The sequence below is a fragment of the Lepisosteus platostomus genome, chromosome 14 (assembly GCF_059453375.1).
Source record: "Lepisosteus platostomus isolate fLepPlt1 chromosome 14, fLepPlt1.hap1, whole genome shotgun sequence".
Lineage (NCBI taxonomy): Eukaryota > Metazoa > Chordata > Actinopteri > Semionotiformes > Lepisosteidae > Lepisosteus > Lepisosteus platostomus.
The window spans coordinates 32,005,161-32,019,202 of record NC_142624.1 but is presented as its reverse complement, the minus strand read 5'-3'; the positions used below and the strand labels follow the sequence as shown (position 1 = coordinate 32,019,202).

General features: G+C 38.7%; 1 protein-coding gene across 1 annotated transcript in view; it reads right to left on the bottom strand.

Moving 5' to 3' along the window:
• Positions 1-14,042, bottom strand: part of LOC148649270 (uncharacterized) — a 128,362-nt gene that overhangs the window by 9,321 nt on the left and 104,999 nt on the right. The window contains exons 66-91 of the mRNA XM_088605690.1: positions 13,283-13,888; positions 12,462-12,811; positions 12,100-12,178; positions 11,735-11,883; positions 11,542-11,634; positions 11,251-11,304; positions 10,586-10,657; positions 10,433-10,459; positions 10,277-10,321; positions 10,055-10,108; positions 8,783-8,845; positions 8,120-8,185; positions 7,709-7,762; positions 6,908-6,943; positions 6,559-6,621; positions 6,128-6,190; positions 5,806-5,868; positions 4,964-5,026; positions 4,378-4,428; positions 3,861-3,896; positions 3,521-3,583; positions 2,929-2,991; positions 2,341-2,373; positions 1,924-1,960; positions 1,297-1,308; positions 448-941 (exon numbers count right to left, since the gene is read on the bottom strand). Of these exons, the coding sequence (XP_088461816.1) occupies positions 448-941; positions 1,297-1,308; positions 1,924-1,960; positions 2,341-2,373; positions 2,929-2,991; positions 3,521-3,583; positions 3,861-3,896; positions 4,378-4,428; positions 4,964-5,026; positions 5,806-5,868; positions 6,128-6,190; positions 6,559-6,621; positions 6,908-6,943; positions 7,709-7,762; positions 8,120-8,185; positions 8,783-8,845; positions 10,055-10,108; positions 10,277-10,321; positions 10,433-10,459; positions 10,586-10,657; positions 11,251-11,304; positions 11,542-11,634; positions 11,735-11,883; positions 12,100-12,178; positions 12,462-12,811; positions 13,283-13,888 (2,789 nt within the window). The remainder of the gene's footprint in view (positions 1-447; positions 942-1,296; positions 1,309-1,923; positions 1,961-2,340; positions 2,374-2,928; positions 2,992-3,520; positions 3,584-3,860; positions 3,897-4,377; positions 4,429-4,963; positions 5,027-5,805; positions 5,869-6,127; positions 6,191-6,558; positions 6,622-6,907; positions 6,944-7,708; positions 7,763-8,119; positions 8,186-8,782; positions 8,846-10,054; positions 10,109-10,276; positions 10,322-10,432; positions 10,460-10,585; positions 10,658-11,250; positions 11,305-11,541; positions 11,635-11,734; positions 11,884-12,099; positions 12,179-12,461; positions 12,812-13,282; positions 13,889-14,042) is intronic.

The following is a 14,042-nucleotide window of genomic DNA, read 5'->3' as shown; positions in this document are numbered from 1 at the left end:
ACAATAATAATAATTCAAATGTTAAAAAATCACAGAGCGTAATTCGAGATGAAAGTATTAAGGAGTTTCATGTTATTTTTAATGGAGAGTAGTTGACTTTTCAAAAATGATTCCAATTGTGTACCCTTTTTTTTTTTTTAAAAAAAAAAGATTCATGTTCCAAAAAGCTAAGGCCTGGGATCACGGATGGAAAAGTACTGTTGTCATTGTTTCTTTAGGGGTCATCTTTCTCTAGAGAGATGTGGAGCTATACCACATAACTTAAGAGGTTAATTGTCTTTCAAATACAAATATAAAACTCTGGCTACTCTATGTAAAACTCAGGATACTCTAAGAACATATCTTAAAACAGGTTTAAAACATGTCTCTGTTTCATTTTTTGTCCTAAATAACAAATCAGCTTTCCTTTCATAATAGAATAGCTGTCCATTCTGTGGGTAGACCTACCTGCAAGGCTTGAGTGAGGGTTCTATCCTCGCGGGCGGTAAGAAACACGGAGGATATTCCTGCATCATATAATGACAGAAGGGCAGCATTGAGGCTGCTAGTGGATCTTGAGGGCCCATTGCTGAAGAAGATGGCCAGCTTCCTCACGAGGAAGCCACTGCGGACTCGCTTGAAGGTGTTCCTAGTCACAAAGTTTATGACGTTCTCCAGGTTGCGCTGCTTCCTGGTCACTAAGGTTTGCAGGCCCTCGATGTGCTGCAGCAGACTCTTCTTCTTCATCTTGTCAGCGAAGCGGATCTCCGTCGTCACCTCGTTGTTGTACACCACTAAGGCGACACGGGCCCCCCGAGGACAGTTGCTCTCGGCGATGGTGATGTTTTGCACGATCGCCAGGATGACCTGCTTCATCCGGTTAAATGCTGCGCGGTTGACATCCTCTGAGGCATCAATGGCAAATGCCAGTTCCGTGGGATACAAGGGACATTCCTGAGCTCCTGTAAAAAAGCCACATGTACTGTTACAACGCCTGTCATTACAGGGCAAATCAAAATAAACAAGGCCCATGGCCTGCCCTATACCTAGTGAATAAAGTTTTGTACCACAGATAATTAAAAAACAAACGGGAACACTTGTCCCTTTGACAACAGCATCTGAATAGTTAACTGGAATATATATCAAGATATCTGAACAGAAAGTGTTCCGTAATTATTAATATGCATCCGCAGAGTGCCCAATTCTAATTTCAGCTCATGTACTGTAAGTTAAACTGATAAATGGTTGTTAATGGGTTCAAGCAACATTTCTCTGGATCACTTAATTGATTTACAAAAGTATTTTAGAATTACTTACCATAACAGCAAGCTGTAAAAGTGGAAAAAAGATACATTTTATGACTGTTAATAATTTCATTTTATAAATAGGTTTATATAGCATAAACAGTAAATACAATATCATTTCGTATTATATCTATATAAACACTAAGCATATTTGATCAAATTCACTTCTACAGTACCACTCTGAAATCCAAAAATACATTTCAGTTGTCAAATTCCTGTGGTAGGAAATGTCAGAATACAGGCATTTGTTTCAGTCTATTTTCATTATTTGTTTAAGTTCTAAGTAATCATGCCCAAACAATTTGTAAGTATACCATATATTGCAACAGAAATATGTGAACAATTTGATTCTTCTTTCCTGACGTAAAATTGTATTTTCTCCACAGATGGTAACCTCTTGAGAGTTGTGTTTTAATGGGATTTGTTATATTGATTACATATTCATTTTAATTTGAAACCGTCAATTATCCCACTAGGTTTTAAACTGTTTAAGACTTAAAGCTACAGCCACACATGAAGATGTAGTGAAGATGCACTGCAAATTCCACAGGGCCTAAATTCCAAAATAGTTATTTGCCAAAATATTTTTACCATGGTAAATACTTTTAAGTTCACACTTAGCACAATATATCTTACTTACGGCATTTATCTCGAATGTTCTTGACAAGATCACATTGCTGAAAGAAACAGATTTGAAATTTACGCATTGGCAAATGCAGAATTAGGTAACATCTTTCCAAATGTAAGAACACAAATTGCTTGATATCTGCCAACAGCAGTTATCCTTGTCCTAAAGGGCCATTATATCTAAAGGGTTTCAGTGCAGCTGGGCCAGTCCTAGATTAGTTTACATTATGTGCACCAGATTAGCAGCTACTCCCGATTTTTTATTTCCGTTGGTACTTTGAAAAGACCTACAAAACCTGCAAAGACACCAAGGACTGGGACTGAGAACTCCTGGTCTACTGGGGGTAATATCTCTTTTTCTGAAGCATGCAGTTTAATTCCATCATTAAGATGATTTTTTAGATATCCATGATAATGAGCGATTCCATACCGGCGCTGCAGCCCCTCTTGGACCAACGTCACCCTGCAAATGAAAACATAAAAGTAAAAGAAAAATTAACACTGTACAAGCCTACTGTATAAGTATACAGTATGTCCAGCAATACAGTATGAAAGGGAAAAACACACTTGTGTAGCTGGGGAAATTTCACTTCAGCTCACTCCCTAATATAAATAATACTCACTCTGACTATAAAACAGTAAGGGATATATAATTACTGTATAGGAACTGTAGGTTCACATGCTCTTGTTTAGGGCAGGCAGACAAAATATTTTTGAAAATGATACAACTAATGGATGAATCACTTCCTGCTCACGTTTAACTGCTGTTAGAACTCCTTCATTTCTTCCGTGTAACCCTTATAACCCCTCAACGTATAACACTCTTCAGAAGTAATCACTAGTGCTTCAAGCCTTAAAGGGGTAGTGCATTCACTAAAGAAGTAACGAAAAATCTTAAGTGACTTAATCTTTGATCTTTTCTCTTTTTAATCTTGAATGAGGAAAAATTGCTACATGTACTTTTTGTTGGTGCTGCACGTGTTGAAAGAGTTGTAGGAAAGGTAATACGCTTCCTTACATAAGGTCCAGGGTCTCCTGTCTGTCCCTTTGCTCCAGGCTCACCAGGATCACCTGCATTTCCCTGAAATATTAGAACGAAATATTATGAAACGTATGATAAAGTCTTGCTTTTTTCTGATTTTTACAGGAATTTAGTAGGAAGTGAAAAGAAATGTATCTATTATGTGTCAGAAAGGCAAAACCTTCTAATTAACAGTACAATATGTGCTGTACTTTACTTTTCACCAGTTCATACATCAATGCCAGAGTAGCAGGACACAACAACGCTGTACTTCAGATCAGCAGAGACAATAGTTGTACCTGATTCTCACTGCTTCCAGTGCCTGAACTCAAATATGAAGTGGGCGTCTGACTGGAGATTGCGTATGCTACCTGACGTGAATTCAATTTCCTTCACTAGTATCAATAGACTATCAAATATTAAAGTTTTTTATTGTAAATCTGCACGCCAGTTGTGCTTCATATGCATTGACTACCTCAGTGTGACTATATGCGTTTCAATGGTAAAATCTGAAAACAGATATTCCAAAGTCCAGCTGTTTGTGTGCCTTGGGAGATGTCGGAAAACCCATTCATCTCTCAGTACTCACTCTTTGTCCACGGTTTCCCTTCGGACCCACAGTCCCTTTTGGTCCGGAATCACCAAGTGGCCCCTGTTGATAAAATGCAGGATGGAAGTGAAATTCCACAGCACAAAAAGTACAGAAGCTTGCAGGCAAAACCTTTGGGTGAGGGGTCACCACTGTGCTAGTGTAAGCAACAAGTATCATGAGATCTGCAAACTTCTATCACATAAGAAAAGAGCAGAAATAATGAGTCGAACACCAGATTCCTGCCTGTGTTACTCTAACGGAACAGCAAACATGCATAAAACTAAATTCCCAGTCTGAAGTTTCATCTGCAACTAATGAAATCAGATTCACAGCTTACCTTTGGTCCTGGAAATCCTCTGAATCCTGGATCGCCCTTTATTAAAAGATGGATTTTGAATTAGCAATATGGGATGAAATGTTTCATTGCAGCATTCATTTTCATTAGGTCTGCTGTCCTTTATTCTAATGCTAGCTTAGCATTTACAAACCATGTTCTGTCAAAAGGAATATTAAGTACTGTAAAAAAGTACTTATTAAAAAATAAGTCGGCTATAGTTGCACTAACAAAATGACAAAAAAAGCCCAATTTTTAACATAAGGGGATGTAGTGTATTTAAAACAATACTTGTTTTATTTAACACATAATTTATATGTGGAGGGACAAGTACAAAGACGTGGGATGTAACAAAGAAGCAACTAGGGGTTGCAAATGAGGTAATGCAAAGCACTTAAGCTGTTTTCATAATTCACTGTTCAAGTGTTTTTAGTGCTTTTATCACTGAAGGCAGGGAGTATTTATTGGACTCATTTTTGCATTACTAGCTAGGAAATCTAGCAGAATCAAATTAAGTTACCTTTCTTCCTTTGGGACCAGGAACTCCAAATCCATCTCGACCATCTTCACCCTGATAGAAAAATGAACAAAAGTTTCACAAAGATGGTGTACTTCAACACATAGTTCTTACTGTGATACCTTGACCTTTATACTGACTTACTCACTGACCTACTCACTATTTCTGCAGCACCATCCCTGTGAAAGAAAACCTTTTCACAGAGCAACTCAACTTGAATAAGACAACCACTACAGGATAAATCTGGTTCCTCACATTCTCCACAGTCTCAGATCTTACTTTTTTTTTTTAAGTCACATCTAAATCTAACTTCTACGCCTGTAAATATGGTGTGACTCCGGACAGACTATGCAGACATTTAAACATGGATCGATCTAATAGGAACAGAAGCACTGAGCTTTCAGACACAGGTTTGGGCATTGCATAAAAATGCAGTACCTTTATCACCTCCTTCCCCCTCTTTATATAACAGAGCCTACTGAAAACTGAACTTAGTCTCATTTTAGAAATTCTGAGGCAGCAGATAACCTGATGCAGGCAAAGTCTTCAGAGACACTGCAATAGTGCCGGAAGAGTTTCAGATACTCACAGGTTCACCACGAGGGCCCAGTGGTCCAGGATTTCCTTTTGGTCCTGGTTCTCCTGGTTCTCCCTGGAAAAAGAAGACCCTTACATAACAATCTCAATGCAATTGTCTAACAGAGGACTCCCTTATTAATGTATTATGAGTTCAGCTCGGGATAGAACAAAAACAATATTTTGGACCCAGCCTTTTTGTGCCATAACGCAGAATTGTGCAATCATATTTTTGACATGGCAAAATGCCTTCCCCCAGTTGTTGAAGACATTGCATCATGTGGCTGAAAGAGGCACGGAAAGAAACTTAAGTTTTCTGCAGCTAATTAACTGAAATCATAAATTATTAGAAGTAATAACTGCAGTCACATGTTACGGTTGAAAACAAATCTTTAATAAAAACTCACTGTTTCTAAAATGAGTTAATCATATCCATAATGATGGCATAGCAAGTTGTGAAACATGGGCACTTGTTCTGAGTTGTCCACTGCTTTTGAACAAGGCATAGCAAGTAACACTCACCTGTTGGACAGTACTTATATCCAAAATATTTTATTTCTCATTGAGGTATATCAAAGATTAGAAATAAATGCCAAAATGTACATTTTCTTTTCACATGCCTCATTTTTCTGCGTGCATGCATGTAAATCTAAAAAATACAGATTATCAAGCACTGGGATTATTTTTTAAACCCTGAGGGTTAAAACCAGGATGGGCAGTCTTGTCCGAAAAGCCACTGAAGACGCAGAGCACATCAATCTGCGTGCACGGTGTGCTGTATTATACAAGCTGAATGCCAGCATGTTGGAGCAGCAGGTCTGGTGTCTGCATGTACAGTACAAACTGAGCTTCTACCTTTCGACCGTTGGGTCCTCTTCTACCAAGATCACCAGAGGGTCCAGGAGATCCTGCAGGCCCCTGCCATCAGATGTACAATACAGATTAGCTCATTGTGCCTTTCTCTGTTATTACACCGAAATCACCACTACCATTATTACTATCAGGTCAAATCGAAAAGCAGCAAGACATCTTTCAGAAAAGTTTTTACTACTGCTCTTTAAATCAGTGGCTGGTACAGTATATACAGTACTGTACAACAGTAACCCAACGAACAATAATTTTCAAGAGGAGTAAGACCATCTGCTCGGTTGAGTCTGTCGAGTCTGTTGAGTCTTACTCTTGCTCCAGGACTTCCATCCTCTCCTCTGATTCCTGGGGCTCCTACTGGTCCGGGTATACCCTAAACCAGACACACAAATGGTCCTTTTTAACGCTCAAAGAGTCATGTGGATTAGCAGATATCAAGCTGTTATTAAATTGTCATACTACCTTGTGAAATGTGAGAATCCTAGGCTGTTTTTTTAATAGTAATGAAAATAATATATATTTTGATAACATAATTTTGTAAACAGTGTGATACACAACAAATATAATGGCCCTACTTCTGGTACAAAGAATGACATTATTTTAAGTGATGAGTCCTTACAAATATACAAACAGTATATGTGATAAGTGCATAAATACGTATACAAATGTTGCTGTTTTTTTCCCGATTAAATTAGATAATAGCAAATGGACCTGATTTAGTTGTAGTTCATAAAAACTTACTTGAGTGCCTCTTATTCCTGGCTCTCCTGCTGGCCCTGGAGGTCCAGGCTCCCCTAGCAAGCCCTGAAACATGAGACAGACAAAGGAAGACGGTTAAGAAGATGAACTCTCATGGTATACCGATCATGCAGAGCCTATGCTATATTCACATGAGAGTTTCCTGTATGATAATGATGTCAAGGTTATGTAATACAATTACATATACAGTATATAAACTTGGCTTGAATGTTTTATGGCTATTTCCAAAAATAATAGGAACATACTATCATATTCTACAAGCTTGAGGATAAAGCAGGGAACAGAAGCAAGCTCCTCTCAGAACAGGAAGAACATTTATGGGGACACTTACCTGTGGCCCAGGGGATCCTCTTCTACCTTCAGCCCCCTAAATGAAAAACAAATGAATAAAATAAAGTCACACAAATGCACAAGTCTCTGGAACTTGTTTATGCTATCGAGAGATCTAAGACAGGTTAAAGTCACTAGTCTGCTGATTTTCATCTCAGCCTTCTAGATGATGGCGTTGTAGAAATCTGGCTCTGTCCTAGGGTCATTACCCCTGACGTGGCTTGAGGGAATTTTAAACAGACACCTAGCGCTGTATGTGACATCTCGGAAATAGCTGAAAGGCGGGATAACATCACCAGGAATACGGCCACTAGGCCATAAAGGAAATGAGCACTCATAAAGCCCCATTCATGGTATTAACATACAGTAAACGTGGCTGGTCTCTGACTATAAAACATTCTGTAACATTCTTGCAATTCATGGCACTGTGGAAGTTACACCTTCTGTGTGTCTCATTCAGTGTTTTCCATTTGTGGAAATTTTCGTTACAATTAAACTCCTCGCAAACCTTCACTGGACTGTGCTGTGACTCCTTGAACAGGGACTGGATGACGTCAGTAGGAAACAAGCACACATATAAAAAAAGTCTGATCTCCATTTATCTCATTTTATGAAGTCTTTTACGAATTCTTTGCAGAAGCGAATGAATGACCGATGACACCTTGAGAAAGGATGTTAAAAGAGTTAAATTCAAACATGTACTGTGGCCTTCACTTTAATAAATTAATTTTTGCTTGTGAAAGACTAATGCTTTTATACACTCATTAGTTGTGTCAAATAGAATAGAGGATGCATATCATACCTTTGGTCCTATTGTACCTGCGGCACCCTGACCTCCATCCTCTCCAGGATCTCCCTGAAAAAGAGCAGAGCCTGAGCATCACCTCTGATACAACAAATGTTTGTTTGTTTCAATTATCAACACACTATCAGTATAATGAGTGACACCTGTCTTCCTACCCTTTACTATATTATTTAGAATTTCACCCTTGCAAAAAAGCTCAATTAATGTAAACTTGCTAGTCAGTAAAAAGCTAGTAGAAAAAATACATAATCTTCTCTTCCATAAACTTGTAAATGATTTGAAAGTAAGGTTTAATTTTTCAGTGTCAAGAAAATGTGTTTTTCTTATACTACCTCCATATGAATGTTCTCAAATACCAGTACCAGACGTGAACACATCATGGAAATGCAAACAGCAGCTGTATATTACCATTGGTCCAACATCTCCCTTCTGTCCTTTTGGTCCTCTCTGAGGGTTATCTGCTCCAGGTGTACCCTATAAAAATAGTTTATAGTATATTTTAAACTGCATAAAAACAGTTAAATAATTGCAAACATCTGTATTTTATTTAGTTTTCAGTATCTTAAAAAATGAGATGAGAAATCAAAACATGCATACCTGTGAAGGAATCACTAGTATTTGAATCTGTTTGTTTGAATTTTCTACTAAAGAAAGTGATAACACAGGGACTCTGGATTGGCTCAGCTGATGAAAGAAGCTCTCCCAAGTGCAGGTTGGGCAATACTATATGATTGCAGGCTCCAGCCTGGGTCATGTGACTAGCCAACTGTTTGAGAGAGGGCGGGATGTGTCAAGCAAGCCCTTCTCATCTCTCAGTGACACAGGCCCCTGTGATTCTAACAGCTAATTATGCTCCACTGCTACTGCTGGTGCAACTTCTGGCACAGGGCTATGTTTTATATACTGAGAGCCATTACAAATGCATCATTTGAGTATTGGAACCAATTACATTTGTTTCAGTACGTATAGACACATATAATGATGTTGGCAGTAATGGCATTGTAGTGTACATATTCTAGAAAACAGTCCAGCAGGGCTACACTGATTCAAGATTTGTAATAACACACTCACAGGATCTCCTCTAATTCCTGTTTCTCCTCTTTCTCCTCCTGCTCCTTTAACCCCCTTTGGACCCTGCAAGAACAGATATTACAATAAACAAAATTATACTAAATTAAAGTATCACTCACTCTTAGTAAACTATAGGACATGGCATATTATAACACATTCTGCTTCACTACTTTATACCCAGAGACAGATTGAGAATGAAATGGGAGGATGTGACAGAAAGCTCTCAAAAGCTATAGGTTTTGGACGTCTAATTGAAAAGGGTAAATAGTAACTTCAAATAGCACTATTAATTCAAAACATTTTGTTAAAGTACATTTATTAAAGTTTTTATTTTCCTACATAACAGAGCTAATAATAATTGTGGAGTTTTCATATAGTTTCATATAGCTAGGCTTAGGTTATGAAAATATGGGAAGATTGTTTTCTTGCACAGAGAATGTCTGCACAAGAGAACCTTTCTCCAAATGAATTGGTGTCTGGTGGGGCATATACTGTGTCTACTGTAAAATACAAAGTGTTTTAGAATACTGTTTTAAGTCTATGCAATAAACCTGTGATTTTTATATGCTTAATGCCTGAATGTTTCATCGCTTATATTACTGTTTTTGGTAAATTTGCCTTCCAAATGAAATTAGTTGGATAGCATGTCAAAGCACCAAATAGAATTTTGTGATTCAGAATCAAATCAATTCATCAGACATTCAATCAATCAACTGAAGTTTTAAAATGTAATAAAAACATCCTGCCAAGTCGTGGCAATCACAGTAGTGTAGATATCTGTGCCAGATATCAATTACACTTCATGCAATTTAGCATAGTCATTTCACTATGGAACCCACTCAAACTTCCCCAGCGAAACAACTTCTATTGAGGTTTAGTTTAAGGGCATGATTCAGTGCTAATCTTCCACTGTGTACGAGTGGCTATTCTGACCTTTGCTTGACTCGCCTTCTTCTGCCCAAGCCTTATGAAATCGAAATATCGATATCAGTGGTCAAGTTACATTACAAAAACACAGACACCTTTCAAAGCAAATTCAACTAAACTGAAATAATATTAACTAAGGTGTACATTGCATCAGGCACAATCTTAAACAGTAGAGATTTATAATGTGATCTTACTACTTTAAATAAAAAAGAAAACATAAAAAAAAACTTTTATTATGATTGATGATAACATTGCACATGAATTAACTCACTGTGTTTCTAGAACTGGTTTTAATTAACACAAACTAAGCACCAGTTTCTAACCCTGGTGATAAGACACACTTACCCTCCTACCAGGGCTCCCTCTTTCTCCTGGAGGTCCTGTCACCCCACTGACACCCTGGAAATAGAAGCAGAATGGAACAAACAGCCTAGAATTACTCCTATTGCCACACTATCCTCAGTTTGGATAATACACTCAATTTCAACTTCAAGCTATACTGTAAAAAAAACATTCTTGCACTATGGATTGGGTCTTCTGGGTTTGTTGGTTTTATTCTTCTTTTACCTCTTCCCCGTCGATTCCATCTAGACCGATGTCTCCAAAATCGCCCTGTAAAAATAAGGTAAACAGCACATTGATAACATGTCAGCGAACAGAGAAAAAAAATGAGCAGGCATTAAATCTTGTTGCATGAAGGCTTTGGTTGATAGCAGCCGTTACCTTCTCTCCAGAGTATCCGCGGGAACCCTAGAAGAGACAGAGACACAGCTGCTGTTAACACATGGGCTTCCTCAAATTGCTCCATTTATTTAGAAAATTAAATGTTAAAACAAGGGTGTCAGGAGTGGAGTTTCATTCTTTAGAGTTTCCCACCTTTATGCCTCTCTGTCCTGGGCAGCCCTGGAATCCTTGTGTCCCATTCACACCTGGGGGTCCCCTCTCACCCTGTAAGAGGGAAAGAGAGTATAACAGTGCACAGCACAGTAATACAGTAGTGGAAGACTTACAAACGCATGTGCATTCACAATCACAGTGTGTGCACATGCATTTATGTATATATATTGTAGATCTAGAATACGGCATTGTACAGTACCTGCATTCTTATTATCCCCGGCTAACAGTCAACAATTAATTCCTTACTTTCCAAGGGAATGGGCTGAGTTTAAAATTCATCTCTCTGTACTTACTGTGTGCTGTGTGCAAACTGTGCTGTATTGCAGATGATTCCTGATTATTCTGATAATCAGGAATTGATAGTAGATATACTCTAATAGTCAGGTTGATTGCAGTGAAAACTTCATTATGTGTAGCCCACAGTTTCTGACAGCCACAGTTTAGGATTCTGCCAAAGTAGGCTCTTTAAAGAGCCTAGTACCACTTTTTTAGACAATGGTCTTTATGTGTAAAAAAGGCTAAAACACCTTACAAACTACTACAACATAAGAATAACAGTTATGGTGCTAAAACTGAACTTTGACAGCATGCATCCTACAAGAAAGTGTCCTATATTGAAAACTGTGATTCTCAAGCCTACTTACAGGTCCACCTTCATCACCAGGATGTCCTCTGTAACCTGGCCCGCCTGGTCCTCCCTGTAGTCACAGCAGAAGGACAACCTTAGATTACACTCATATAGGAGGTTCAAGAGTAGAACACTTTAAATACATGATGCTTCATTACACTGTTCAGGTAATATTATAGCCAAACATGCAAGTAAATATCACATTACAGAGACATAGTGTGTTAAGATTAAATATAAAACACAGCTCAGTTCAGAATATGTTTTGAAATAAATACATTAATTGATTAATTCATGTAAATAAAATGACCTTAGGTCCCACGATTCCTACAGGTCCTCTATCCCCTCTTTGTCCAGTGCACTTGCAGGGGACTAAGCAGCATTCTCGTTCTGCTATGTTGTCCTTTGTTATTGAGAGAAGTAGAAGAGAAACAGATTTATCATACAGATGTTTAAATAGCAGCAAACACAGATTATTCTATGAACAGACTGCAGTTTCCCACCAGCTCTTCAGACAGCTCATAGTCCACGTCCAGCAGGTTAAGGCGTAGCGGCCTCGTGTATCGGAAGCCACGTCCATACTCCAGCAGCACTGCATCCTCAAATCCAGACACTCTCTCCAGGCCAACCAGGATGAAGGCACTCACATCAGCTACAACAAATTATTGTGGTTTAGAACTATACACTTTTTTGCATATTTCATTCTTACTTTCCCCATACAGCTAGATCACTGGACTGGATTCTGTTCTATTTCTTAAATGATTGTATTTATAAATGGCAGAGCTGTTGACATCTGACAGGCCCAATTTAGAATATTCCTTTCTAATTTCAAAGAAATTGTAAAAACAAAATAATTTTGAAGAAGCACCTGAAGATCGGAGCGTGTCTATGCGTTCTTTCATTTGAGCGTATGCTTCATCGAGACCATCTGTTAGGTGAATCACAACCTACAACATGAATGGATCAAAATGGATTTCTTAGATGACATGGGTTAATTTAAACTTTTAATTAATGGTGAAACATTACACAGTTTCATTTTTCATCAGGCTTTTGTTTTTGCACGGAGCTGTGGTAGCTCAGACGGCAAGGGCGTGTAGCTCCTGACTGCAGGTCCTGGGTTCAATCCCAGGTAGGCCCAAGTGATGTAGCTCTAATTCCTTCCCGACGGCTCCCAGGTCTACTCAGCCTGCTTTCCAAATGAGTGCTAGAGGTTCACAACGTCGAACATACCTTGACAGATCCTTGTGTCCCACTGCTTTGGAACATGCTACGATAAGCATCAATGGTCTTTGTGTTCAGGATGTAAGGCCCTCTGGAACGGAGGTTTTTGAATGACTCGATGAGCTGGGGCTTGTACTCGCTTAAATCAAATCCAACCTGCTGCCCTGCAGAGTTGAGAGCCACCAATCCAACTCGCACAGAGGGTGCCTGAGAAGCTGAGCAGCTTATTGGATGCATCTGGGAGACTCGTTGAAGAATTGATTCCATCTTGGACTCCAACCCTCTCTGAGCTACAAAAATGTTTTGTCCCGCTCCAACGCTGGAGACGTCAAAGCCTACCAAGACCTCCATCTTGCACTCTGTTAACAAAACGAAAGTCAAATTTTGATTTGATGTTGTGATTTACATCACAAAAATCGATTTCATCAATTTCACCTGATTTTTCTGGCTGCTTAAAAAATGCAGTAATGGTTTTGTCTCATGCTTGCTTCTTATGAATGGCATTTATCTAATAGATAAATGTACGTCAATGACAAAGAGCAACTTTACACATAGGTGAAAAGAAGCTACTTTCCATCTGCTGGTGGTGTCAAATTAACCCACCGATTGTTTAACATGTATCTGAAGGCTAAGAGTGGATGTTCATACTGTACATTAAAAGCTCACTCCAAAAAATACCACTATAAATGGGTTAAAATGGACTGCAGAATTCACAAGAATGTGTACAATATGTCTTCATAACATGTTCAAAATATGTATAGATAATTTAAACTTTTAGTGTACAATATCTGTAAATGTTCAAAAAGTCACATGCAAACTCTTCCTGTTACCTCTGGAAATTTCTGGTCCTCCGGTGCAGTGCTTTATGCCTTTCACTTCATCGACCAGCGCTTCCAATATCTGTTCGTTCAGCTCCGAGAGCTCTTGAAAGGTGCTAGCCCTTGCGACTGTGGTGGACTCACTGCCAAGATTGCTGAGTTCATCCTCAATATTACCTACTCCCACTGCATAGATTCGTACGCCAGTAGATTTGAGCGCCAAAGCTGCTGCTTTCCCATCATCCTGAGACCTCCCACCAGTCACAATCATTAGGATTTGTGGGACACCCTCATCCTTTCTGCTTCCTCTTGCTTTAATAAAGTGCTGGTCTTGAACATGCTTAATGGCAGCGCCTGTGTTGATTCGCGTTCCTCCTTTATATTCTGCCTGGCTAATAGCATTTAAGATGTCATCTTTGTTACTGTAAGTATTAAGGTAAAACACATCTGTCACATCTGTGGAGTAGTGGGCCAGACCAATCCGCAGCTTATCGTTATCTGTGTAAAATAGGTCAATCAAGTTGAGGATGAACTCCATGACCGATTTGAAGTTGTCACGCCCCAGATTAATTGAACCATCAACTAAAAACACAATGTCAGCAACTTTGATGTCCATACCTGCAAAAGTCAAAAGAACAGATTTAAAAAAGAGTAATACATCGTGTACTGTAACAACACTCTTGTTGTATAAGTACATTGGTTATGTAATGACATTTTTACTGTCCTCCCCTTTCACTATTTTCTTTGGCAAATGTAGCAACACCACACAACA